This window comes from Rhinoraja longicauda, chromosome 27, assembly GCF_053455715.1.
Source record: "Rhinoraja longicauda isolate Sanriku21f chromosome 27, sRhiLon1.1, whole genome shotgun sequence".
In the NCBI taxonomy this organism is placed as follows: Eukaryota; Metazoa; Chordata; class Chondrichthyes; order Rajiformes; family Arhynchobatidae; genus Rhinoraja; species Rhinoraja longicauda.
The window spans coordinates 4,754,874-4,782,793 of record NC_135979.1 but is presented as its reverse complement, the minus strand read 5'-3'; the positions used below and the strand labels follow the sequence as shown (position 1 = coordinate 4,782,793).

Genomic DNA, 27,920 nt, shown 5'->3' with positions numbered 1-27,920 from the left:
GCTATCAAAAGTTCAGTACTAGTGAAAAAGCTGCCACAATACAATGGGATTCCTGACCAATATTATTGTCATTATGAACTGTGGAATCATTTCCAGTCAGCAAGGTAAGGGTATCTCTGATGTTTAATACAATTATTGTTGAAATCTCTTGTTTCTATTGTAAGCTTGATAAATCACCAGATTTAGCTTCATCACAATGGCAAGTGTTTCTTAAACACTTTGTGCTCCTTCTCCAAAATGCATCAACTCACCAATTTTGCCCCTTTTCCATTTCTCCTGTGCATATCCCTCATCCAGCCAACGTGATGGTAGGTTAATTAGCACTGTTTCCTCACAATTCTTCTGGGTGATCCTGTTTCCACCGACATTTCATAGAAATGTTGAAGTTAATTGCCTGCCATAATTAGCTAAGATTAATGGCAAGAAGAATAAATTAGGTGTTGATGAGCATGTATGAGTGAAAATAAGTAGAAAATAAGTCGAAAGGACCATGAGCAGGAGAGGGGGGAATGGGATAAATCAGACTTTCCGTTGGGATCCAGTATGCTCATGATGGACCAAAAGATCTCCTGCTTTTTTCTTGCACGCAAGTATTCTAGGTGAGACACAAAGTGCTGGAGTAACTTAGCAAGTCGGGCACCATCTGTGGAGAACATGGACGAGTGACATTTCAGGTTGAGACCATTCTTCAGCCTAATTGTGGGGTGGGCTGGGGTGGGGGTGGAAGATGCCTGAAAGAGAGGAGGGGCGGGACAAACCCAACTCCCCTCACATGTATCTACTTATCATTTACCAGGCTTTGATCTGCCCCTCACTTGGTCCAGCTTTCTTCCCCCACCACCACAATCAGTCTGAAGGGTCCCGACCCGAAACATCACAGGTCCGTGTTCTCCTAAGATGCTGCCTGACCCATTGAGTTACTCCAGAACTTTGTGTCCTTTTTTTGTAAACTAGCTCCTTGTTCCAAGTGAGGACTCACCGATCCTGTATTTTTGTAGAAAGACGTCCTTGCTCCTGTACTCAAAATCTCTTGCAATTAAGGTAAATATACCATTTGCCTTCTTTACTGCTTCCTCACCTTCATGTTTGCTTTTCATGAACGCAGTACAAGAACACCCAGATCTGTTTGTATATTAATCTTTACAGTTTATCAACATTTAAATAATACTGTTTTATTATCAGAATGGATAAATTCATATTTACCACATCATGTGGTATCTGTCATATATTTGTCTACTTTTTCAACTTGTCTTAATTGCCTTGAAGGCTCTTTGAATCCTCCCCATAACTCCCATGCAACTACATGTTGTCAACAAATTTACAAACATTAAATTTTTCTCCTCATCCAAGTTATTGATAGAAATAATGAACAACACATATACCTGTGATATCCCACTGGCCATATTTGCCTCCCCATTTATTCCTACCCCTTCTTATCTGTCAACCAACTTTCAATTCATGTCAATGATATTACCCGCAAACCCACATGCTTTGATTTTGCATCTAAATGAGACTTTATCACAAGCCTTCTGAAAAATCCAAATACATCATGTCCACTGGTTCACCCTTATTTATTCTTCCAGTGACATATTTTTAAAAATGCTACAGAACCTACAGGTTATGAAATGCAATTTTGCTTTTATAAATCCAGCTTGATTTTGTCTAATCCCATCAATCTTTTCTTAGTGTCTGCTGTAACACAATCTTTACAATAGATCCAACCTTTACACTTCTACTATTTTCCTGTTTACTCTCTCAATTTTTAAAAATAGTGCAGATATATTTGCCACCTAAGAATTCTTCCAAATCTGGAATCCAAGCTGGTGTTTTCTTCTTGTTTATAGGTGGTAAAGCCAATAATATCCAAACAAATACTTTAAGAGAAACTGCCCAATGATAGGATTTGGACCAGGGTTTTCTGATATGATTCTTACTTATTCTTTCAGGTGATGTTGGCATTACTGGTGAGACCAGCTTCATTGAGCGTCCACTATTGCCTTTGAACCAAGTGGCTTGGTCAGCCATTTCAGAGGATAGTTAAAGACTCTGTGTCTCTGATGTCACAAAAAGACCACATTTGCAGAGATTTTTTTTAATCTATATGAAATTCGAGAACTAAAAGATATTTGGAATAATATCGTCGTTATCATTGTTATTTTATTTGTATTCCAGATTTATTTAATTAATTGATTTTAAATTCCTTTATTGCAGTTGTGGGCATTGAGCTCCTATCTTTGGATTATTAGCCTGGGAAGTATTGTATTTCGTAATCTGATTGACGCATACATTCATTCAGACTACATTTTTTTTCTGTCAGGTTTCTTTTGGCATATCACAGATCTTCATTGGGATCCTGATTATAAAGTGACAGATAACCCAAATGCTGTATGCCCCTCATCCTCGAAACCTGTACCAAACCCAGGGAAATGGGGCAGCTACCTCTGTGATTCCAACTGGGATCTTATTAACCTATCCATTTATACCATGAGAGACATTCACCCTCAACCAGACTTCATTCTTTGGACAGGGTAAGTAGTTTAGTTTTGTAGAAAACAAAATGTAATAGCTAGATTGCAAAATCAATGTAACTAAGATTGCCCCAATGTAACTAAGATTGCCCAAAGGTTATACTGATTAAACAGATGGCGTCAACATGTAATAGTGGGCAGCAACATACTTTACACGTAGAAAAGGAAATAAGGACCAAAAAGGCTGGAAATACTCAGCAGACTAGGCAGCACATATGGACTATGAAACAAGGTTAACAGTTCATGATGCTAAACTTTAATCATCATCTTATTACAGGTTTCCAGCACCTGCTACACTTTGTATTTATATATCATTGAATATGAATACATTTCTCCTGAATTCCATAATGAATATGTCAGTCACATTTTATGGCACCTAGTTTTAGCTTCCATTCAAGTGAAAACATTTTCCCTATCTTATTAAGCCCTTCATAATTTTAAATACCTCCATCAGGGTTCCTTCTCTGTATTTTGCCTTTTTTTGCTTATGGAGACCTGAAAAATGCACAGTACTCCAAATTACAAATCTATTTTCAATAAAGTTGACATACCTTTAACATGACTTTTCGGTTTTTAGTTCTATCCAAGAGGTATTTAAAATGGAATCGTGGAATGGAATGGTTCATTGTTGTTATTGGAGTATGATAGTGTGTTTGCTATTGCAGTAAATTTTGACTACTTTTTCTTTCAAGCCTAGTTCACAATCATTAAAGTGACCAAAATCTGCTCCTGCAACACTGCCTTATGAGAAATTAAGCTAATGTAGTCATAACCTTAAACTTGTAGGGTGCACAAGTAAAGGGGAATGGATCTGCTGCTTCTGGTAATTAATCATGTTCTCCTTTATGGAACATTCAGCGATGACACCCCACATGTTGCTGACAAGAACCTTGGTGAGGATGCAGTGCTGAAAATAATTGGAAAATTAACCCATCTGATACAAGAGGTGTTTCCAGGTATGCGTCAATGCATAAAAAGTTAAATGAACATTAAATATAAATGTCTAAACTGTATTAGCATGTGTGCATAGCCAGTGTGTAACAAATGGAACCATCTGGCAGAACAATGGTCATCTTCATTGTCCAGGGTACTCAAATTACCTTTGGATGTTGCTGGCAATGCTGGCATTTATTGTCCATCCCTCAGTGCTCATCATATTGTCAGGTCTGGAGTCAAATATATGTCAGACATTGATTCAGAACGGCAACTGCTAGGTCAGTAATTTAATCACTATGCTACCATATCACACTTACATAACATAGTACTGTATTTGCAGAAGAATTATTCTGTCACAAGTTGAAATCCACAGTTTAACTTTTTTCTCTCTGAACCTACTTTCTAAAGATGTTACTAATACCTCAGTGAAGGGACTGGATAGACTGGATATGGGGAGGATGTTTGCACTAGTGGGAGAGTCTTGGACCGGAGGCCAGAGCCTCAGAATAAAAAGACATACATTTAGAAAGAAAATGAGGAGGAATTTCTTTAGTCAGAGGGTGGTGAATCTGTAGAATTAATTGCCACGGAAGGCAGTGGAAGTCAAGCCAATTAATATTTTTACAGTGGAGATTGATAGATTCTTGATTTGTACGGGTGTCAGGGGTTACGGGGAGATGGCAGAAGAATGGGTTTGAGAGGGAAAGATAGATCAGATAGAACCTACCTACTGTTTATAAGCTAAATTTTTCAATTTTAATTTGAAAATATTTGTGATTGTAAACTGAGCATATGTTCACAGGTACTAAAGTCTACTCTGCAATGGGAAATCATGACTTTCATCCAAAGAATCAATTTCCTGCTACCTATCATAGAATTTACAACAAAACAGCAGAACTCTGGACACCTTGGATGAACCCTCAGTCTCTCCTCATGTTTAAGAAAGGTATGGCCAAAGAAAACCACTTCTCATTATAAATTAAAGTGCAACTTAATGAAGGTTTTATTCACCATCATGAAAGTTAAGAAACACATTTGGTGACTATATCTCAAAACCAGGTTTATTAAACCAGTAACATTTAACAGACTTTTTCATCGGGTAAATGGGAAAGAGTATATGAATAAACGTTAAACTGGAAAAAACAACTGGCAACAATGGCCATAGAATGGTTCACTTTTGATTTACTGCTTTCAACGTTGGAGATTGATTAGCTGTGGACTTCTTCTCTCACCATCCACAGCAACTGGGATCTCACAGCAAGATGAAGGGTTTACTCTACCTTCCCCAACATGAATTTGTGCATAAGGAAGGGTTATTTGGGAGCATAACACCTTTGTTAACTGGAAGAAATCTTTATTAAAAGATGGAGCAAACTGCAGTCTGAGGGTATGGTGTTTCACTGAATTAAAATAATGTACAAGACACATGAGACTATTCTGTAGAACAGCAAGGAACCTCTTCAGATCCTGGGCAGGCAAGAAAGGAAAATATAGTCATCCATCTTGCTTCAACTAATGGGTGTTCCCAGTCTATATATTGACTTCTCCAAGAGAGATGCCCAGTAAAAATGAATTGTGAAAATCTGCAGGATATCCTGCAATCACAAATTTGGTTTATAAATTTCATCTTTCCTTTTGAAATCTCCCTAAGGCCGCTAAGGCAAATTTCAACATTCCAAATATTGAATTAAATGTTGTATTTGCCTGAAGTCCATTTATATTGTATTTGCCTGTAGATTTCCTTCTGGGGCAATCTGGAATATCCTTTGATTTTTCTCCAACTTTCCAGAACACACATCATCTCTCCTTACATCACATTTAGACCATTTCAAGCCTAAATGTTTAAATTAAGCCCATTTGGACCTATGGTTCCTTTATAATTTTGATAATTTTTTACTCGTTTTCTCTGTATGAGTTGAAGAACCCACTGGAAAAAAACACAAGAAACTGGATGCAATGCAAAATTAGAAAGAAATTAACAAAGGACGGGAACCAAGTTTCTAAATGGCCCTCTTCACTGGACTTTTTGATTGACTTTAGGAGCTTTCTACACTGAGAAGTTGCTGAATCGAAGAGACCAGCGTATTATTGTCTTAAACACAAATCTGTACTACACCAGCAATAAGCTTCATCTTGGACTCCATGATCCTGCTGGTCAACTCCAATGGCTTGACACAATACTTTCAAATGCAATGGCATCAAAAGAAAAAGTAAGAAATAACTAATGTTTTATTTCTGAGTTCAAATACAAAAGTTAATTATCTGTGTTTAAATAAATGAGTTGTCTCTTTAGCTCTCCTTTATTTTTTTTTACTCAAATCAAAATTAGTTATAAGGTCACTGTTAGTAATTTTGCCATCATACGAGAGATGTCTAAAGGAATCTTATGGGGGATATGAGAGAGATTGATTGAGAATGATCAGCCACGATCACATTGAATGGCGGTGCTGGCTCAAAGGGCCGAATGGCCTACTGCTGCACCTATTGTCATGTCAGGATAGAGAAGTCAATCTGGAATAACGTTGTAGGATATATCAAAATTACAGGACAGGATGAAAGTTCAGATTTGGGTCCAATCCAGAGCATAAGTGACTTTATTGTCCTTTCCCAAATTGTCCTTGATAAGTTGATGGTGAGCAGACTTCTTGAACCAAGGGCGGCACGGTGGCGCAGCGGTAGAGTTGCTGCCTTATAGTGCAAGAGGCCCGGGTTCGATTCTAAGGGTGATATCTGTATGGAGTTTGTACATTCTCCCCGTGACATGCGTGAGTTTTCTCCGGGAGCTCCAGCTTCCTCCCACACTCCAAATTGTACAGGTTTGTAGGTTAATTGGCTTGGCAAAATTGAAAATTGTTCCTAGTGTGTGTAGGATAGTGTTAGTGTGCAGGGGTCGCTGGTCGGTGCATATTTAGTGTGATGAGAACATTAGGTACCAGTCAGGGAAAGGAAGAGTGGCATCCTGAAATCTTCCTAGGCTGACTATGACAGTTGCAGCATTGCCACAGCGAAGAATGACCGACTCATCAAAGTGTTTCACAGGAGAAAACCATATTCCTAGCATTTTCTATTTTGTGTTTGAGGTTTTGATTGTCAGCAGAATTTTGCTTTAGTAAAGCTCAGCAAGGATGGTTTAATATGATCTTCAGGAGTAGAGCAAGTTGATTGAGACAATTTCCTCATAGTCCAGGGACCTGGGTGACATCTGTGTGAAATTAGCACGTTCTCTCCATGTCCACATTGATTCCCTCTAGGTGCTTGGTTTTCTCTCACATCTCAAGACGTGCTGGTAGGTTAGTTGTCTAAATACAGATTAAACCCTATTGTAGGGTATTGCTAAAAATAATCAAAATGATGTTGATGGGCATGAATAAGAGAGAGTAAGTTGCAGGGTTGCAAGGAAATAAGATCAGCAATTTGACTAATGGTAATACTCTCTTGGAAATTGGTGGGAGTTGAATGGGCTCATTCTTTGTCATTATGAGTATAATCTGTTAAACTGCATATTGAGACTAGCTGAATATTATCCACATGTTCTCTACATATAGGTTTATATTATTGGTCATATACCACCCGGCTTTTTTGAAAAGAGGAGAGGAGTATCCTGGTTTCAAGAGGACTTCAATGAAAGATACATCAAAATTATTCAAAAGTATCACAGTGTAATAGCTGGTCAGTTCTTTGGACATCACCATACTGACAGCTTCAGGATGTTCTACAGCCAGTCAGGTAGTGAAATGTATATTTTTATCCCTTTCTTTCCTATTAACGGGTACCAGAATCAATTGATTAAAGGAGTTTCAGAGATAGTAGTAAAAACGTGTACACGCATGAAGAGGAGTATCTGGATTTTGAATTGGATGCATTGGTCAGCAGGGAACTAGGAAAGGACAGTAAGGAAAGGAGCAACGAGTAAGGGTTAAGAAATACAAATTTCCATTTCCTGACAGTGTGATTTCACTTTTGGAAATCAAAGATGTTGGATAACGTGCCTTAATTTTTACAGCAGGTAATCGGAATGTGATACTAAAATGTACATGTTTTTCTCAGGTTCTCCTTTGGGAGTTATGTTTATTGCACCTGGCATTTCTCCATGGAAGACAACGTTACCTGGTGTAAAGAACGGAGCTAATAATCCAGGGATGCGATTATTTCAATATGACACAAAAACATTGGAAATTAAGGTAAGAGGTACACATGCTGCAGTACATTTGAGAAGGTTCATATACTTGTGAATACATTCAAGATGTTTCGGTGACATATCCAGCTGGTCTCCCAGTAGTTAAAACTGCTGCACTTTCAATATCAAAACGTTCAGACCAGCAGGTTAAATTTCATTCACTGTCTATGTAGGGTAAACTGCGAGTGCTGCAATTAAACCAGAATCCGTTGTGAAAGAATGGGAAAATAACACCTAAAATGTGCGATTTGTCATTTGTGCTCGAAATCGGAGGCTATGTTTGATTGGAATTGCACATATGGACTGGCAATGAAACATCGAGTGAACATTTTAGTTATTCTCACCAATAATTGACATAGACTCACTCTAACTTTTGACTTTCCTTCAGAATATGGTGACATATTACTTCAATTTAACCTATGCCAACACCGTGACTCCACTCTGGAAGCCAGAATACAATTTAACAGGGGCATTTGGAGTTCCAGATGGTACATTTCAGTCTATGCAAATGGCACTGGATAAGCTGTGCAACGACGATGAGTATCTCCAGAAATATTATAAATATAATTCTGTCAGTTATGATTTAAGTAAATGTGATAGGGACTGTAAAAATGATCAGATTTGTGCAATCAAAGCAGTTGACTTTGTTCAATATAAGGAGTGTGTTCGAGGTGAGAGTTCTAATTGTGTTGCAACATTGCCTATCATTTCAATACTGCTTCTTTCTATGTTGCCTCTTCAATTCTAATATTCACCTGTATCAAAGTATGAGGATTATAAGACCGCAATATGCCAGAATGGTTGCCAACCAGCATAAAGAAAACAAGCTTGTGGTAAAGCAACGGTCTGGCCAATAAAGTAAGAAGGGACAAAACAGATATTGCCAAAGGGATTTTGTTAAATTATCATTATATTATTCACAAAATGCTGGAATAACTCAGCAGGTCAGGCAGCATCTCGGGAGATGATTTGTTAAATCATCAAACTGGCCATCCAATTTTCATCATTTGAACTTAGTATTCAGACATCAGTCTCCTGGTTGTGGCTCAGGATTTTAGCTGCATGTGAAGTACAGAGAGATTATTTGATCAAAATCCTTCTGATAATTCAGGATAAATTGTCAAATGCTTAAGTCACCAATCACATTATTGTCAATGCTGCTTGGATTCTCTTTATGGTATCTTTTTAAAAACTGATGTACACCTTGATGATATGGACACAAATGTTAACAGATTTTTTATTAAAAATTCTTTGATACGTCTTTTTGGTTTGTCGTGAATTGGATGAACAAAATAATTATAGACACATAGCATGGAAACAAATCATTTGGAGCTATAAGCTAGAGACTGTGCCAACAACCAAGCAATCATTTTCACTGATCTCATTTGATCAATTTTACGTTACCTTCAATTGCCTCCCAATTCCATCATTCACTTAAACGCAATGGTGAATTTACAGCGGCCAATTAATATACCAACTTGCACATCCTTAGGGTGTGGGAGGAAAACGTAACATCCGGATGAATCCCACACATTCACAGGGAGAATACACAAAATCCATGCAGGCAGCACCGGAGATCAAGAATGAACCCAGGTTCGCAGAGCTGTGAAGAAGTGGCTCTAGTAGTTATGCTACTATAGTTTATAGTTGATAAAAGAAAAGAGAGCTAATAAAAGAAAACCTGCACAGATTTATCAGAGATAACACATGTATGACCGCCAATTGAAATTTGTGGGGTCAAGGAAAGAGCATTCACATCGTGGCCCTGTTTCCACCAATCTTTCCACCACTACACACAGGAAGCACTAGAAGCGCAAGATGCCATTGTACGCAGATGCCGAGAACCTCCATAACCTTCATTATGTATCTCCCCTACCGCTATGAAAAATGTGGCATTAAGGAAAAAGAATGTGAAGTATGAAATAACAAATAGAGAGAAATTAATAGGTGAAACATACAGTATTTAAATAGAGATTAATCATAACATCCACACTCTTAAAAGAGGGGAGAAAATTAAAAACCTACAAACAACAAGTGCTGGAAATCTGAAATAGGAACAGAAAATGCTGTTGTGCAGGGCAATGGTGAGACCCACACCTGGAGTATTGCGTACAGTTTTGGTCTCCTAATCTGAGCAAAGACATTCTTGCCATAGAGGGAGTACAGAGAAGGTTCACCAGATTGATTCCAGGGATGGCAGGACTTTCATATGAAGAAAGACTGGATAGACTCGGCCTGTACTCGCTGGAATTTAGAAGATTGAGGGGGGATCTTATAGAAACTTACAAAATTCTTAAGGGGTTGGACAGGCTAGATGCAGGAAGATTGTTCCCGATGTTGGGGAAGTCCAGAACAAGGAGTCACAGTTTAAGACAATAGACAATAGAAATTAGGTGCAGGAGAAGGCCATTCGGCCCTTCGAGCCAGCACCGCCATTCAATGTGATCATGGCTGATCATTCTCAATCAATACCCCGTTCCTGCCTTCTCCCCATACCCCCTGACTCCGATATCCTTAGGAGCTCTATCTAGCTCTCTCTTGGCCTCCACTGCCCTCTGAGGCAGAGAATTCCACAGATTCACAACTCTCTAACTAAAAAAGTTTTTCCTCATCTCTGTTCTAAATGGCCTACCCCTTATTCTTAAACTGTGGCCCCTGGTTCTGGACTCCACCAACATTGGGAACATGTTTCCTGCCTCTAACGTGTCCAACCCCTTAAAAATTTTATACGTAATTTTAAGGATAAGGGGGAAGTCTTTTAGGACCGAGATGAGAAAGTTTTTTTTTCACACAGAGAGTGGTGAATCTGTGGAATTCTCTGCCACAGAAGGTAGTTGAGGCCAGTTCATTGGCTATATTTAAGAGGGAGTTAGATGTGGCCCTTGTGGCTAAAGGGATCAGGGGGTATGGAGAGAAGGCAGGTACGGGATACTGAGTTGGATGATCAGCCATGATCATATTGAATGGTGGTGCAGGCTCGAAGGGCCGAATGGCCTACTCCTGCACCTATTTTCTATGTTTCTATGAAATAGGCAGCATCTGTGGAAAGTTTAATCTTGTAACTGTGCCCCCTCCAAAATATTTTGTGGCAACTAGATTTGTGAATGTTGCATTTTGTGAATTTCATTAATGCATCGTTAACTTATAAGAGCAGAATTAAGCCATTCGGCCCATCAAGTCTACTAAGTTTGTCTGACAGGTTTATGAAATAATTAAATTAGTTCCATTTAGGATTATTGAGCCATATAGCACACAAACAGGACCATTGGCCAACATTGTCTGCACCAACCAAGTCGGCATACAGGGCTGGCCCCATTTGCCTACGTTTGGCTTACAGCCCTCCAAACCCTTCCTATCAATATTACTATCCAAATGTCTTTGCTTCTATAGCTTCCTTTGACTGCTCAATCCAGGTACGGACTGCCGCTGAGTGAAAAAGTGAAAAGAGGGGGGGGGGGAGACGGGAGAGGGGGGGGGAGACGGGAGGGGGGGGGGGGGAGACGGGAGGGGGGGGGAGAGACGGGAGGGGGGGAGAGACGGGAGGGGGGGAAGAGACGGGAGAGGGGGGGGAGACGGGAGAGGGGGGGAGACGGGAGAGGGGGGGGAGAGGGGGGGAGGGAGACGGGAGAGGGGGGGGAGACGGGGGAGACGGGGGGGAGACGGGAGGGAGACGGGAGGGAGACGGGAGAGGGGGGGAGACGGGAGAGGGGGGGAGACGGGAGAGGGGGGGGGAGACGGGAGAAGGGGGGGAGACGGGAGAGGGGGGGAGAGGGGAGGGGAGACGGGAGAGGGGGGGAGACAGGAGAGGGGGGGAGAGACGGGGGGGGGGAGACGGGGGTGGGGGGGGGAGAGGGGAGGGGAGACGGGGGGGGGGGGGGGGGGGGAGACATTCTTCCTTTCCCCAACCTTGGTGGAAATCATCAATGTGTTTACGAAACGGGAAACCTTCACGTTTCCAACCGCAGCAATGTGTGGGACAGAGTGAGTTTTGGTAAGAATTCCATTGCTCTGTCTTTGAGCCGTTCGATTCAGAACAGCACTGGAAGCACCCTAAATTAGCGAGCTAAGATACATGTGACATTAAAAGTCACTGAGACTCCGAGCTAGAGGTTTCTCTTTCGGTGAGCAAAATAACACTAGAGGGTGCCACTGAAGGGAGCACTGGCAACGTGTCCACTCTTGCCTGCCTATGCGTTTCCTCTATTTAATTATATACAATTAAACGAGGGAGGGGGGGAAATTCCCTTCAAAACCTCCGAGTGAAAGTAATTGACAGAAATGTAGTGTTGGGAATGCAGGGCGACAAAAGAGAGCAGCAACGACGCAAAACCAACGTGTGCTGGGGAGGAGCAAATGTTTCAAAGAGAACTGAAAGACCAGCGCCAAAGAAGTAAACTTTTTCCTGCACAAAGATGTACCCGGAGGATGAGATCCGCTTCTCTGTCCTCGACTTGGTCTTTATCTGGCTCGGTCTGGGCACTTTCCTCCTGGACCTCGGGACAGATGCCTGGGTCGCGTTCTCCTTCTACCGGTCTGGAGATTATTTTTGGGGCAGCGCCGTGTTGGTCTTGGTGTTTTTGTGCTCGGCGGTGGTGCAGCTGTTCAGCTGGTTTTGGTTTGCTGGGGATCGGCAACAACTGGAGAGTTTCTCCAACTCCGGACGCCTGCCGAAGTTGAAGGTGACGCCAGGGGACCGCGTCCTGGGCCTGTTGCATTGGTTACAGCTGGGATTCCTGGTCAGGTCAGTAATGGTGAAGCAGAGGCAGTAAAAAGTTGGGCGTCAACGCAAACTCTGGGCGGAGGGAGAGGGGGGGAAACAGGTGGGAGGAGCAATAGACAATAGGTGCAGGAGTAGGCCATTCAATGTGATCATGGCTGATCATTCTCAATCAGTACCCCGTTCCTGCCTTCTCCCCATACCCCCTGACTCCGCTATCCTTAAGAGCTCTATCTAGCTCTCTCTTGAATGCATTCAGAGAATTGGCCTCCACTGCCTTCTGAGGCAGGGAATTCCACAGATTCACAACTCTCTGACTGAAAAGGGGTTTTCCCTCATCTCCGTTCTAAATGGCCTACCCCTTGATCTTAAACTGTGGCAAAGGAGCAAAAGCGTTAGGTTCGGGTAAAATAAATACAGACAAGCAAAAAAAAAAAAAAAAAGTGCCGGAAGGAACAGCAGATTATTGTTTTACACCGAAGATAGACCCAAAATGCTGGAGTAACCGCGGGACAGGCAGCTTCTTAGGATAGAAGGAATGGGTGACGTTTCGGGTCAGAAAAATATGTTGCTGGATTTTTTGGTTTTTAAAAACATTGAACTTTCTCCTGTTCATTGTGTGATTGAGCACTGTGTTTACAGAACTGCAACGGTGCTGTAAGTAAGAATTTCATTGTTCCGTTTTGGGGTACATGTGACAATTAAACACTGACTAATGAGCAGAAGTTTGAATTGTTGATCCAGAATCAGAAGTTTGTGATCGATTGGGGGAAATTAGATTTACGAACATTTTATTAGCATTATTAAGGAGTGAAATAGTTGTCAAACCCAGGATGGTCGGTTCTTAACTCTCCTCTAAAGTAGGTTCATATGTCCCATTAAAGATAGACAATGAATGTTGATCAACGACCTGTGAGATAATTAAACTAAGATCATAATGTAATAGACACAGAAAAAAATGGACATTAATATATTCAAGGATTTATTTCACAATGGTTGGCAACATTGCTGTTACATTTCCTTTGGCAGCTGATATTAATGTATCTATTCTTCATTTTCCTTGAACCCCATCTCTTTTAGACTTAGCCTTCCTTATCTCTGTGTCTCCTCTCCCCTGACTCTCAGTCTGAAGAAAGGTCACCCATTCTTTCTATCCAGATATGCTGCCTGTCCCGCTGAGTTACTGCAGCATTTTGTGTCTATCTTCGGTGTAAACCAGCATCTGCAGTTCTTTCCTTCACATTAATGTATCAAGTCTTGGGCTCCTCAATTGTTTTAAGGCGAATGAAGGGAGGCACAGTGGTGCAGCGGGTAGAGCTGCTGCCTCACAGCACCTGAGACCCGGGTTTGACCCTAACCTTGGATGCTGTCCGTGTGGAGTTTGCAAGTTTTCCCTGCAGCCGCGTGAGATTCCTCCGGGTGCTCCGGTTTCCTAATACCAAATACCTGCGGCTCTGTAGGTTAATTGGCCTATGTAGATTGTCCCTAATGTGTAGGGAGTGTATGAGAAAGTGAGATAACATTGAATTAATGTGAACAGATGATCGGTGGTAATTGTGGACTCAGTGGGCCAAAGGGCCTGTTTCCATGCTTTATCTCTAAATTAAAATGAACAAAACCATTTTTATCTTAATATTGATCAATAATAAGTTGCAGCTTGACCTTGTGTTCCTGCCCATCATCTGCAAAGGACATTGATGATGCCCAGAAATACACGTGTAGAAACAAAGAACTGTGGTTGCTGGTTTATATCAAAGATAGACACAAAGTGGTGGAGTAACTCAGTGGGCCAGGAAGCACTCCTGGGAAAAAAGGATGGGTGACGTTTCAGGTCGGGAGCCTTCTTCAGACTGAACTTAGGGTAGATGGGGGAGGGTGGGGGATGAAGAGCTGGAGGCGAGGAAAGACCAGGACCGATCTTCCAGTTGTGAGCTATATTCAGGGCGGGCTAATGAGGGACAGTCAGCATGGAATTGTCCACAGCAGGTCATGTTTTACGAACATGGTTGAATTTATGGAGGAGTTGACAGATTGATGAGGGTGTGGGTAGTGGGGTAGGGTAGTAGGGGTAGTAATCAGTTCAAGCACAGTTATTAGACTGACACCGTGAAAGGATGAAATGTTGAGCTGTCTTTAGTGGATGTTAAAAGATTCTGTAGCAGGTCATGCATGTCTCTTGGTGTGTACAAAGGAACTGCAGATGCTGGTTTAGACTGAAGATAGACACAAAATGCTGGAGTTACTCAGCGGGCCAGGCATTATTTCTGGAGAGAAGAAATGGATGACATTTCGGGTCGAGGTCCTTCTTCAGACTGAGAATCGGGGAGGGGGAGATTCAGAGATAAGGAAGCGTAAGGTGTGGGAACGAGATGTCAAAGGGGGTGGAGATCAAGGACAATGTAGAATAGATCATTGTTAGCTAGGAGACGGTAACAACAAAGCAAACAGAGATAAAATATAATCAGGGACTGTCAGACTGGTTGGAGAACTAGGAAGTCAATATTTGTAAGCTGCCCAAGCGAAATATGAGGTGCTGGTTAGGCACATACACCTCCACATAAAAACAAACAAACAAGCAATAATAGTGCAAAAAGACAAACCCAAGGGCCCCCAAGTCTATGTAGTTCAGAGCTTATTTGGAGGTTGTGATGTTTAATAGCCTGATGGCTGTCAGGAAGAAACTGTCCCTGAAGGTGGACGTTACAGTTTTCAGGCTCCTATATCTTCTTCCTGATGGCAGGAGTGAAATGAGAATGTGGCCAGGGTGACTTTTCTCATGTATATGCTTTATGTAACAATGTGTTGTTGCTTGAATTTTGGATTTGAATTTTGTTCCATCAGGTACATAACAGCGTTGGCCAATTGTTATCCCTCAACCGACTCACTAATTATATGACCATTTTCTCATATCTATTTCTGGAAACTAGCATTTTGCTTTCTGTGTCAGACACAAGTACTTCATTGTCTGCTAAGTGCTTTGGGATGGTTGGTTAACGAAAGATGGTGTTTTCTTTCTTTTAAGACAAGCTAAGTCAAGTCAAGTTTATTTGTCACATACATATACAAGATGTGCAGTGAAATGAAAGTGGCAACGTCCGCAGATTGTGCTAAACTACAAAACAGAATAGAAATATTTTTTTAAATACAAAAAATAAATTAATACAGTAAATTAAATTAGTCCCTGGTGATATGGGAGTTAACAGTCCTGATGGCCTGTGGGAAGAAACTCTGTCTCATCCTCTCTGTTTTCACAGCGTGACAGCGGAGGCGTTTGCCTGGCCATAGCAGCTGGAACAGTCCGTTGCTGGGGTGGTTGGGGTCCCCCATAATGGGTTTAGCTACAGTAATAAAATAAGCAAATTATATCTATCTGCACAGTATGTTAATGCAGTTTTATTGCAGAGCATTTATCATTTCTTTAGATAAATGGAGCAGAGGCTGATTCTCGAAGATTTAGACTTTAGGCATAGAGTGTGGAAACAGGCCTTTCGGCCCACTGAATCCACACTGATAGCAATCACCCCTTGCACTTGCACTGTACACTAGGGTTAATTTACAATTTTACTGAAGCCAATTAACCTACAAATCGGTACATCTTTGGAGTGTGGGAAGAAACTGGTCACAGGGAGAATGTACAAATTCTGTACAGTCAGCACCCGTAGTCAGGATCGAACACGGGTCTCTGGCGCTGTGTGGCCAACTCTATTGATGCCTGCGTGCCGCCCCAAGATTGAGGAATTGGCCTGAAAGAAATGCAGCAGATATTTCGCAGTGCAGAAAATGATATGCAGTAAATTAGGATAAAAATGACCAAGCTCATCAAAACGTGTGGAAAAACATCCAGGGTGGGTTTATGAATGAAGGTGAATTAACAATAATTATTTATGGAATTGTAGGCATTTGAGGTGGATCACTGGGCTTGAGTTCAAGAGTCGAGTGTTTTATTGTCATGTGTCCCAAACAGAACAATACAATTCTTACCTCCAACAGCACAACAGAATATGTAAACATAGTACCTTGTAAACAATATAATAAACAAAAAATGTTCAGTGTGTGTGTTTGTATATATACACACATACTGAAACTTTATATATATATATATATAAAATGAGTGTATATATATACATGATGCATGTGATATACATGTTCGTACACGGACACGCACACACAGAATATATATATATACCACAACCTCCATATAAGCTCTGAGCTACATGGACTTGGGGGCATTGGTTTTGTTTAGTTTGTGTGACCAAGGTGGCTTTCCTCATGTCGCCTCGGCAGAAGTCGAACTATCTGTCCATGGGAGAAGCATGGGGGAAGAGAGAAGAATTTTCTTGCCTTCCATTACAGTGAGGGGGTGCCTGGAGGAGTCACTGTGATGGATGTTTGTGTTAAAATTGTGTATCTTGTGTCTTTTACTCTGTACTGTTGTGGCTGCGTGGCAAATGATTTTCGTTCAATTCATTTTGAATGACAATAAAGGCATATTATTATTATTATTATATGCTTTATGAAACAATGTGTTGTTTCTTTTATCATTTGTGTTTTGCTCCATCAGGTACATAACAGCGTTGGAGCTGGGCTTCCGCGTGTACAAAGAAAAAGAAACTATGGGCTTGCAGTACGCCATTTACCTGGCCTGTGATATCAGCATGTTACGACTTTTCGAGAGCATTTTTGAAAGTGCTCCTCAACTTGCACTGATGCTCTACATCATTATGCAGAAGAATCAGGTGGAGATTCACCAGTGTAAGTGCTGAGCAAGCTGGGTTATTTAACGGCAACAAACAACCAGCCTGTTGGGCTCTAGTAAGGGTGTCCGAGTTTATGGGGGATGGCAGGAGAATGGGGTTGAGAGGGAAAGATAGATCAGCTGTGATTGAATGGCAGAATAGACATGATGGGCCCAATGGCCTAATTCTGCTCCCATGACTTATAAGCGTCTGTGGGTGGAAACAAAAAGAGAAAATTTTGCTGATTGTGGATTGGGTTACTGATTGTGGATGATCAGCCATGATCACGATGAATGGGCGGTGCTGGCTCGAAGGGCCAAATGGCCTTCTCCTGCACCTCTTTTCTATCTCTATCGAAGAACTATTGACAACAGCATTTTGCTTATCCGTTACAAAGATAAATTTAAGATTTACAAAGGTCTCGGAGGCACTTCATATAATGAGAAGGGTCCCGACCCAACAAGTCACCCATCCATGTTCTCTAGGGATGCTGCCTGACCCCTCAGATACTCCAGCATTTAGTCTTCCTTTGGTAAACCATCATTTGCAGTTACTTGTTTCTACTTCAAATGACGATATTCCCTTTGCCTAAAGGGCCTGTCCCACTTAGGCGATTTTAAGGCGACTGCCGGCGACTAGGCTGTCGCCGAACGTTTGCCGGGGTGTCGCGGGCACGATCGCGAGGAGTCTTCCAAAGATCGTGGTGGATCATAGTGGATCTCGGCACGTCGCCGAGAAATCAAACGGTTTGAAATCTCTCGGCGACAGCTGACTTGTCACCAGGCATCTTAGCTCATTGTGGGCGCTGGCGCATGCTGTCCCCAGCTATGATAGGTTCTCGTAAGATGCATTTAGAAGCACATAATATGAAAATAAGTAAAGTCATTTCAAAATACCATAAAATAGAAACATAGAAAACATAGAAAATAGGTGCAGGAGTAGGCCATTCGGCCCTTCGAGCCTGCACCGCCATTCAATATGATCATGGCACAATACTTGATTTTAACCAATTTATTTACCGTCAGGACATTTGACAGGTAGATTGGAGGCGACAGTTTGACGGTCAGGTAAGCGATGTTTTTGGCCTCAGCCATTATATTTAAAGTGGGCTCCCAACCCAGATATGCAACCCAGAAACCAGATATGCATCTCCCTTACATTTTCAAAGAATGCCCACACACTTTTCACGAAAATCCACTGAACCACTTTTAGTAAACTGGAAGTCAATCCGGTTTATTCCTTGTTACAGTGAAGCTTGGTTTTTAAGTAACCCATACAAGGTGTTATAGTTCAAAACTCTCAAGTACTTACCGACTTGTCAGTGATTTCAGTGAAAACTAGGACGCCAGAGAAGCATTGACAGTGTGGGAATTTTTGTGATGTTTCAGAAGACGCTGTAATCTCGACCTGACCCGGCATTGTCGTGGTCATTGTCGTCGGGTAAAAGAAAAGTTTGGCGATCTGCTACGACTTTGACAGTCGCCGGCAGTCGCCAAAACGATCACCTAAGTGGGACAGGCCCTTAAGGATTTTCAAAAGGGCCAGTGAACAAACTAATGGTGAACAAAGTGGTGAAGATAGAAAGCTTCTGTGATTCAATTTGCATTACAGATACGGAGAAAGTAGAAGACATTCTAATTGCATGGACAGGAATTTCTATCCGCACTGAAAAGGAAGGAGGGTGAACGGCTTTTGACTTGGACCTCCATGCAGAAGCTAAGCTTCTGAGGAGCTTTCTGTCTTCAGGAATTATTCGAAATCAGTTTGGTTATGTGGCTGTTACAGGGGTTAATTCTGAGTTGTCATTTCTTCACTCGAGTGACTGACCTACACATGAATTCCTTGAGAGATGCCCTGTCAGTGGCTTATTGACCTGTGAGACATCACAGCAAAAGCCACTCTACACACACACAGTTGCCAAACATCCAAGAGTCGCTGCATGATCATTTCCAGATAATTTTCAACCTTCCTCCATCAAAATGGAGAATTAAAAGACATACAGGTTTGTTAGCTAATTGGCTTGGCAGAATTTATAAATTGTCCCTAGTGTGTGTAGGATAGTGTTAGTGTATGTGGTGATCGCTGGTGAGCACGGACCCAGTGGGCCAAAGGGCCTGTTTCCGCACTGTATCTAAACTGAATATTAAAAATATGCACTCTGCATATTGAGATCTTTTTTCTTCCTTGACTGCTGGGAGCTGTCACAATAAATATCAAACCTAATGTCAAAAGAACTTGAATAAAATATGTATCCTGTCACCTTTATTTACATCTGGACTTCTTACAATAAAATTACTCATTACTGGATGGCCTGAGGATAATATGATGCATAATGTCACGGAACTGTTAAAATGCTCTGGGCGTAAGAATGTTGGCTTTAAAGAGTTATCTTATGACTATGAGTGGGACTATTTTTAGAAAACTGTGGAGACACACGAGACTGTAGCTGCTGGAATCTAGAACAAAAAAAAACAGACTTCTGGAAGAACTCAGTGCATCAAGCAGCATCTGTGAGTGGAAATTCAGAGATGACGTTTCAGGTTGGGACCCATCTTCAGACTGATGGAGTAGATGGGGAGAGCTGGTAAAGAGTAGTGTGGGGAAGGGATGGAGCAACATCTGGTAAGTGATGGGTGGTACAAGTAAAGAAGGATTGATTGGCAAATGTTAATCAAAGTTACAGTTGCACCTTTCCTCTTATTACCCCAATCCTCGTTACCATCTCTCCCGCCTAATTCATCTGCCAGGCAACCCCTCCTTATCTGGACCCACTTATCACTTGCCAGCTCTTGCCTTGCCTACTTCCCTCATCTCTTAATACCAGCTATCTGCCCTCTATTTCATCAGTTTGAAGAAAGGTTCCCATCTGATACACCGTCTGCCCATTTACAAAACTTATCTTGGCTCTGTGATAATTGAATATAATGTTTAACTTGTTTAAATGTTGTTCAGCTGGAAAAGCTGGAAAGGGTAGAGAAGATTTACGAGAATGTTGACATGACTAGAGGGTCTGAGTTATAGGCAGAGATTGTGTAAGCTGGGACTTTATTCCTTGGAGCGCATGAGGATAAGGGGTGATCTCATCGAGGTGTATAATATCATGAGAGGAATAGATCGGGTAGGCGCACAGAGTCTCTTCCCCAGAGTAAGTGAATCGAGGACCAGAGGACATAGGTTTAAGGTGAAGGGGAAAAGATTTAATAGGAATCTGAGGGGTAACGTTTTCACACAAAGGGTGGTGGGTGTATGGAACAAGCTGCCAGAGGCGGTAGTTGAGGCAGGGACTATCCCAACATTCAAGAAACAGTTAGACAGTTACATGGATAGGACAGGTTTGGAGGGATATAGATCAAATTCTAGCAGGTGGGACTAGTGTAGCTGGGACACATTGGCCGGTGTGGGCAGGTTGGGACGAAGGGCCTGTTTCCACGCTGTATCGCTTTATGATTATAACTTAAGAACCTTTTGAAGTATCTTCTGCTTGGTCGCACTGGGGACTTTTGGATTTGTTTTGTACTATATTGGGTTCTTCATTTTTTTTTTTTTTATCATGTTATTTATCAACTACTGTATTTACAAACCTGTTGTGCTGCTGTAAGTTGGACTTTCATTGTACCGTTTTGTTACATGTGACGATGAAACATTCTTGACTGTCTCTTGCTCACTATTGATCCAATTTCCATAGATTTCTCCATTGTGGCTTCTTTCCTCTCCATTGCCTGGGCTCTCCTGGACTTCCATCAGTCCCTGCGCACGTCTCTTTCTGACAAGATGCGTCTTCGATTCAAGTCGGCTGTGCCTTACTTCCTGTGCAACCTGCTTCTCATCTGGCCCAGAATCGTCAGCATTGCCCTCTTCGCGACGGTATTCAAACAGTACATCTTTTTGCACCTGGCTATAATTTGGCTGCCTATGTTCTTCTGGGCATGGCAGCAAGGCACAACCTTCATGAACAGCTTTCCGGAAGAGGTCTTCTACAGAGGTACTGTGGCAATAATCTTGTACTTCACCTGGCTTAATATCGCTGAAGGAAGAACATTAATCAGGCAGATTATCTATCACTTATTCATGGCAGTGGATTGTGGAATCCTGGTGGGCTTTTGGTGGCTCCACAGAGACCCAGTTTTAACGGATCCCTACACAATGCAGTTACTTATCGGAACAGCATCATCTTACGTTATTGGTGTGATTGTAAAATGTGTTTATTACAAGTATCTCCATCCCTTTGTTACTGCAGAGCACCTGCTCAGTACAGACGAAAGGGACAGTTTACAGGATGATGGATTCCGGTCAGTTTATGAGATCAGACCTTTGGTGAACGAGAGAATGAAAACCTTTTCCAATAGTTTTTACTCTGTCCCTGAGGAAGACAATGTCATCGATAAAATGGAGGAAACTAAAATCTAAATATATAATATTTTCTTAAAATGCCAGTTTACACAAAGGAACCTCCTCTGCCCCTAAATATATATTTATTTCAGGGCAAAATGTGCCATGTGGGCACATCCAAAGTTGAAGCAGATCCTTGTAATGTCATTTTTGTTCCAAATTCCATCTCTCGCCATTCTGGAGGGCCACAATGCTGGAATGGGAGTCAGTCTGTCAACAACTGTGATATAACAATAAGCAAGTTGTAGGCTCTCACTGTGAACCGTCAGCTTTGGATGTGCAATGGACACGTGTGGAGGTGTACTGACCAGCCACAAAGATAACCGGCTCATGATCAATGTTGACAATCTGTAGATGATGGCGACTCTACCCACTGTATTCCTCATCTCAACCTCACCATCATTTTTTACATTGAAACCCGTGACCTCACTGCGATGCCCAGATACAGGGCAATGTGCAAATCTGGTATACGTAAGGCTATTGGAAGACTCAACCTGTGATTTACCAGGAGAAAGGACACAAGTTCAAGTTAACTGGTGTACATTTGAAAAAGCCAATGTGTTTACAACACTTCCTCTTTGTAGTTGTTGCGAAGGCAATTGTATTATTGATTGACATTTTTATTCACTAAGCAACACGAGAATGTTCAACGTCAGCATGTGCTGCATCTGTTGTTGAGCTATTTAATAGCAAATTAATATGTATGAAACCATGAGGAAACTCCTTTGATTACATTCCACTGTGGTAGTCAGTAGACCAGAAAACATCATTTGCAAATTACTCCGCCCAAGTTGACCATTCAGCCAAACAATATGAGTATTTCTAAACCATTTCCCAAATTCCTTAATTCCTTTCATCGTCGTATAAAATCACTTATTCTAAAGAAAATGAGTCAGATTATACATAAATTATTTCAAAATATTTTCTTTAAATCTAGCCGGGTGCTCTCAAATGACATAGACATACTTTACATTAATTAATGTAGATCTGGTACTATGTTTTAATTCTAAAATCAAGGAGATAAAAAATACCAATTATTGAAGCATGCATTTACATTGACTGAACACGATCATTTAGTTCATGTCCATGTTGGATAAGGAAGTTATCCAGTCTTGTTTTGGTAGGATAACCTGGATGGATCATTAGCAAAGGACATCTCTCTATCGCAATGTAGGGAAAAAGGAAACCAAGGCTCAATCTTTGGCTTCCTCAAATTAAACTGATCTCAAATGGGAAAATACTAGCAGCAAACCAAGTGGCCATGACTAAAACACTCTGTAGAAAGGTATGAATGGGATGATACAACAGATGAGGAAACAATCAAGCTGAGATATGATGTCTGGCGTTGTGTTTTGTGATAAGTTGTGCAATTAATATAGGCTTTAAAAAGACTGCAAATTGTGAAGTGCAGAACACTATGTAGAAGTACTGAATATCAAATGAGAAGTGTATTGCTGAGAAATTGGATTTCACCTACTCAGGGCAGAGCAGACGTGCTCTCTGTACAGCATCAATGCTAAAGAGAAGCCATGCAAACAATGGGACCTATTTTCTTGTAAGGAACTGAATTGACAGCCATGACATATCACTGGGAATGGTGTCAGAGCTCAAAGAAACATAGCTTCTAGTGTTTTTTTTACCTCCTGTTCTACAGTACACTCCAAATCTGTCAGTAAATGTGGAAACATGTTATGACAAGTTGTGATGTCATTAGGGACAATCAACATCGCAAGAATGTCAAAGCACTAAGGCAGATTCCGCACGGTTGTAACCAAGCCAATTGCCTGATCGGCCAAATTACATCTGAAAGTGATGGCCAGTTCACCTTTATTTTTGATTTCCACGTGAAAAATGGGTGCTAAGAATGTCTAAAGTTTCAGGATGCCTGTTGTAGTTTCTGTGTTGATATTTAATTTGGAGAATGTGACAAAGGTTTGCAATGATTGGAAAAATAAGATCCAATTTGCAAATGTGGAAATGGTATTCAGTTAGGAATCAGGTTAATATTTATGTGCAAATTCACATTGGTAAAGTCGGGGAGGGAAGCTGTTCATGCAGTGAAAAGTGATTCTCCAATTTCTTATGAATACCTGGTGCAGAGGAAGACCACGGTACTGAGGATATGGACCATTCATAGCAGATTGGTCTTCAAATATCTAGACACGTGTTTGTTATTAGAGTAACAAATTCTGAGATTGAAATGTTTGAGAGTTACAATAATGTAACTTAATGGAAAATCTGTTATTCCTCTGGGCTAATTAGCCATTAAAATAAAATCAACAAATTATAGTTCTGACTTATTTTAATCTGCTGATGCTTCTGGAAGCGTTAGTGCATACTGGCTTCCAATCTGTATATTCACTCAATCTTGATACATGTAGACAATAGGTGCAGGAGTAGGCCATTCGGCCCTTCGAGCCAGCACCGCCATTCAATGTGATCATGGCTGATCATTCTCATTCAGTACCCCGTTCCTGCTTTCTCCCCATACCCCCTGACTCCGCTATCCTTAAGAGCTCTATCTAGCTCTCTCTTGAATGTATTCAGAGAATTGGCCTCCACTGCCCTGAGGCAGAGAATTCCACAGATTCACAACTCTGACTAAAAAAGTTTTTCCTCATCTCTGTTCTAAATGGCCTACCCCTTATTCTTAAACTGTGGCCCCTGGTTCTGTAGCAGTAGAGCTCCTGCCTTACAGCGCCAACGATCCAGGTTCATGGGTACTGTCTGTACGGAGTTTGTACGTTCTCTCTGTGAGTGCATGGGCTTTTCTTCGGGTGCACCAGTTTCCTCCCACACTCCCAAAGACGTACAGGTTTGTAGGTTAATTGGCTTTGGTAAATGTGTAGGATAGTGTTAGTGTAGGGGAGAATTTACAAACTGTACAGATAGCACCCGTGGTCAGGATTGGACCCAGGTCTCTGGTGCTGGAAGGCAGCAACTCTATCACTGCCACCGTGCTGCCAATTTGTTCCAGACCCAAGTGCACACTAAAGATCAGTTAGTGCCACACCCATCTCCACCCTCTACAGGCGATCCAGCAACCGAACCAGATTTGCAGACAGAAAATCTGCTCGTCTGAGAGCATCAGAGACCCCAGGGTGTCAGATTATTTAGGTTTTACACCAATTGTAGATTTGATGGATGGAAATAATCTCGTGTCTGCCTCAAGAAGTTGTGAATTAGACAGACTGTAGCAAATCAAGGCTGGGTATACATCTGCTCTCCATGAAAATATACTCGATCACTGGCCAATTTTGAAGGAGAGAACGCGGGATGCCGGTGTGGCCTTGCAATGAATGGCTAAACCATGGCTAATAATAGGAAAAGGAATTTAATGTCAAGATGCAAGAGTGACAGGTCATAGAGAGATATAGCGTGGAAACAGGCCCTTCGGCCCAGCTTGCCCACACCGGCCAACATGTCCTAGCTACACTGGTCCCACCTGCCCACGTTTGGTCCATAAATGGTTTACATTTACTTGGTAGTAGTCATTATTCCATTGAAAAATAACCAAAACAAAAATTGAGAATCTAGAAAGGTGGCATTGAACAACACCTCAATCAGCCAATCAAACTTGCAATCTTGAATTGACTGGTATTAATTTTTTATTAACATCTTTACCACTACAAATTGGACAATTGTTACTTCTTACATAATTGTATCCCATGTCGCTACATAGCTGCCTGTATTGTATGAAACAAGTATTTAAGCAGATCACTCAATTATAACCTAAACAATCGGCAGATGGACCACTCAATGTCTCAATTCATGTAAAAAAACACAGCAATTCACACGGCAATTGCATTTGTATTATTGCGCTATGGGAAAGTATGGACAGTTCTGCTGTTGACATCCATGTATTATGCCGTGGTTTGTACACATGGTACAAACATAATGGACATTGGGCAGATAACGCAGAGAGAAAAAAAAACATACATAAATTAGTTTACAAAGCATAGAAAGCTTAAGAGAATGATGTCAAGTGCATTACGGTGACTTTTGCCAAGATGTCATGATACTAAATATATCACACTCAACTATTGGGCGAAAAAAAGGCAAAACAGTCTTCACAGTTAGCTTGCGTTAGTTTGTGTTCAACTACTGGCAAGGTCACGGCAGATGACAGAAAGATGACTACAGCTGATCCAAGTGATCCCAAGGTGTTGTATGCTGAACTTAATTTGCCGAGTACAAATCATTCATCTTGGCAATGACACAGAAGGTGTTCATGTCACTATCTTTCAGATGATATTCAACTCGGTCTCTGTGTGAAGCATCGTATCCAAACCATATCTCTGGTGTATATTCCATAACTTGAACTCAATTTAACTTAAAACAATGGATCATGGTGCAAAATCCCAAATGGAAGGTAAGCACTGGATCAAAGAGAATGAAAACAAATTGTCAACATACAACTGCATTCCGTATTTAGGAATAAATAGTTCATAAATATTTTAAATAAACAGCAGTAGGTCCAGCAACTATATATTTTTCTGTGTCGCTTTATTTATTCAGAGATGAACTAATACATGTTATTATCAGCTCCTCAGATATCCAAGTTGCTCAAATCAAATATTTTCTAGGTGGCATTTGACTAAAAAAAGGGAAAATCCACTTGTAATATCATAAAAATATGCCTGAACATTGAGTAGCGCCGTTAACAACAGAAAATCGCTAATATAGTGATTCTGTTGCTGCCAAAACAGGAAGAGAATATGCTCCATCTGGATCAGCATATTTCTACCATTATATCTATTGTCACTTCACCTACTCCAAAATATCGTAAACCTCCCTTTGATCTTTCCTCCTCCATCTATCTCCATAACACACATCTCTCCCCAACCCCTCCCAACAAACTTCCCTGTTGCAAGTCAGTTTTATCTCTTAACTTTTTCCAGTTTTGATGAAAGGTCCTTCACCAGAATCATTAATTCCTTTCACAAATGCGACCTAACCTCTGTATTCCCGCCATTTTGATTTGCTTTTAGTCGAGGCCATCATCTTCATCCTCCTTACTACCAAGTAGTGTTAAAAAGGAAAATTAGCTGCTGATTTTGAGGTGCTATTTCATGCTCAGTCTCCTGCAACAGCATGGCAACATTCAGAATTAAGTACAACCCAAGGAAAGCATTTATTTAAAAAATCTACCAGAATTAAAAGACCCCAATTAAAATGAAGTCATGTTTAAAAAAAGTAGATAGGTCTGCTCGTTCACATTTGTCAAAAAAAAATCTCCAATGCATTTCTGCACCCAATTTCCCAAGATAACACTGCTGGATCCGATAATGCAGAAGTATAGACGATGAGGAACATTTACACAGCAAGATTTCCAAAGAATGTCTTGCACACAGTCTCCTTATTAATAACACCAAAGGTTTCAGTGCATTTAAAAAGGAACAGACACAGGCTTGACTGTAGACAGTTCAATGCAAGATATGGTCTTATTTTAAAAATCCAATTCAAATGATTTTTGCATTTGAGCAATTTTAAAAACAGGGCAGTAATTTCACCCGGTAAAGCTCTTGCAACCTGTGCACATCTGTACTTAAGTTAATGCCCAACATTAAATCGCAGATCACTCCGATATCTGGACTGCTCGCTGCCCTCACAGTTTTTGTCCAGGGTTGACAAGAATCATTATGAACAAAGTTAGTGGTCCACACTGAAGCAAGATGCAAGCCGCGTGTAGCTCAGCTTTGTGTTCCTTTCCAGTTGTTCACAGATAGTCCAATTCCAGAGCTTGATGCAATGACATCAGGTCACCGTGATTCAATATCCTCCAAAATGGCATGTTGTGCTGGAATTGAAGAGTAACCCAAGTAATAATCAAATTCCAAAATAAACTTTGCAAGACAACTGTGAATCTTATTGGCATGCAGACTACCTAGGAAAAACTGTTTATTTTTCAGTTGTGTTTTACTGTTTTTTCACTTCCTCTAATTCAGGTGAATGTTGTGCATTTCACCTGTGTGAAACAGAACACCAAACCTATGTACATGAAAGAGACTGCAGATGCTGGGTTCGAAAACAGAAAATGGAACACTGGAAAAACTCGGGTCAATCAGCATCTGTGGAGACAGAAGGTGTAAAATAGTGCTTTGGAACAAAGCCCTGTATCAGTCCCCTTTTTGACAAGCTGAAACTTGCACAGGCATGGTTCTATACATGGAGGATCAATCACTCTGTGTCATTGCAGCTTTGTAGACACAAGGAACTGCATGTGCTATAGAATCTTGTGTAGAACACAAAATGCTGGAGTAACACAGCGTGGCTCAGGCAGCTTCAACATTTTGTTATATTTCCAAATGTGTGTTTAGATATATTACAACAAATCTTACATGTCCTCTCCAAAAAAATGTTGCTCTTTCAAGTGATGCTGCCTGACCCGCTGAGTTATTCCAGCATTTTGTGTCTATCTTCAGTGTAAACCAGCA

At 41.1% G+C, this 27,920-nt stretch overlaps 3 protein-coding genes across 9 annotated transcripts in view; 2 read left to right on the top strand and 1 right to left on the bottom strand.

The window, feature by feature from the left end:
• The first annotated feature begins 43 nt into the window (after positions 1-43).
• On the top strand, positions 44-8,389 carry smpdl3b (sphingomyelin phosphodiesterase acid like 3B). The gene is made up of 8 exons (XM_078423217.1): positions 44-104; positions 2,318-2,528; positions 3,387-3,484; positions 4,267-4,410; positions 5,505-5,674; positions 7,010-7,190; positions 7,512-7,645; positions 8,030-8,389. The coding sequence occupies exons 1-8, from the start codon at positions 44-46 to the stop codon at positions 8,387-8,389; spliced, it is 1,359 nt and encodes a 452-aa protein (XP_078279343.1).
• A 3,627-nt stretch (positions 8,390-12,016) lies between these two features.
• Positions 12,017-23,671, top strand: LOC144606715 (XK-related protein 8-like). Its single transcript, XM_078423031.1, has 3 exons — positions 12,017-12,382; positions 16,920-17,110; positions 20,780-23,671. The coding sequence occupies exons 1-3, from the start codon at positions 12,054-12,056 to the stop codon at positions 21,499-21,501; spliced, it is 1,242 nt and encodes a 413-aa protein (XP_078279157.1). The 5' UTR covers positions 12,017-12,053; the 3' UTR covers positions 21,502-23,671.
• Positions 23,672-25,082: 1,411 nt separating this feature from the next.
• Positions 25,083-27,920, bottom strand: part of LOC144606921 (protein phosphatase EYA3-like) — a 45,554-nt gene continuing 42,716 nt past the window's right edge. For all 7 annotated transcript variants that reach the window (XM_078423414.1, XM_078423417.1, XM_078423415.1 and 4 more), the window contains one exon: positions 25,083-27,283. In XM_078423414.1, coding sequence (XP_078279540.1) covers positions 27,203-27,283 — 81 coding nt within the window. In that variant the 3' untranslated portion in view covers positions 25,083-27,202. The remainder of the gene's footprint in view (positions 27,284-27,920) is intronic.

Bases quoted from the DNA above. Each gene is read 5' to 3' on its own strand.
- smpdl3b (XM_078423217.1), top strand. From the start codon at position 44: ATGGGATTCCTGACCAATATTATTGTCATTATGAACTGTGGAATCATT. The intron at 2,529-3,386 runs GTAAGTAGTTTA...TGGAACATTCAG, and splicing joins GACTTCATTCTTTGGACAGG to CGATGACACCCCACATGTTG. The intron at 7,646-8,029 runs GTAAGAGGTACA...ACTTTCCTTCAG, and splicing joins CAAAAACATTGGAAATTAAG to AATATGGTGACATATTACTT.
- LOC144606715 (XM_078423031.1), top strand. From the start codon at position 12,054: ATGTACCCGGAGGATGAGATCCGCTTCTCTGTCCTCGACTTGGTCTTT. The intron at 12,383-16,919 runs GTCAGTAATGGT...TTGCTCCATCAG, and splicing joins CAGCTGGGATTCCTGGTCAG to GTACATAACAGCGTTGGAGC. The intron at 17,111-20,779 runs GTAAGTGCTGAG...CAATTTCCATAG, and splicing joins TCAGGTGGAGATTCACCAGT to ATTTCTCCATTGTGGCTTCT.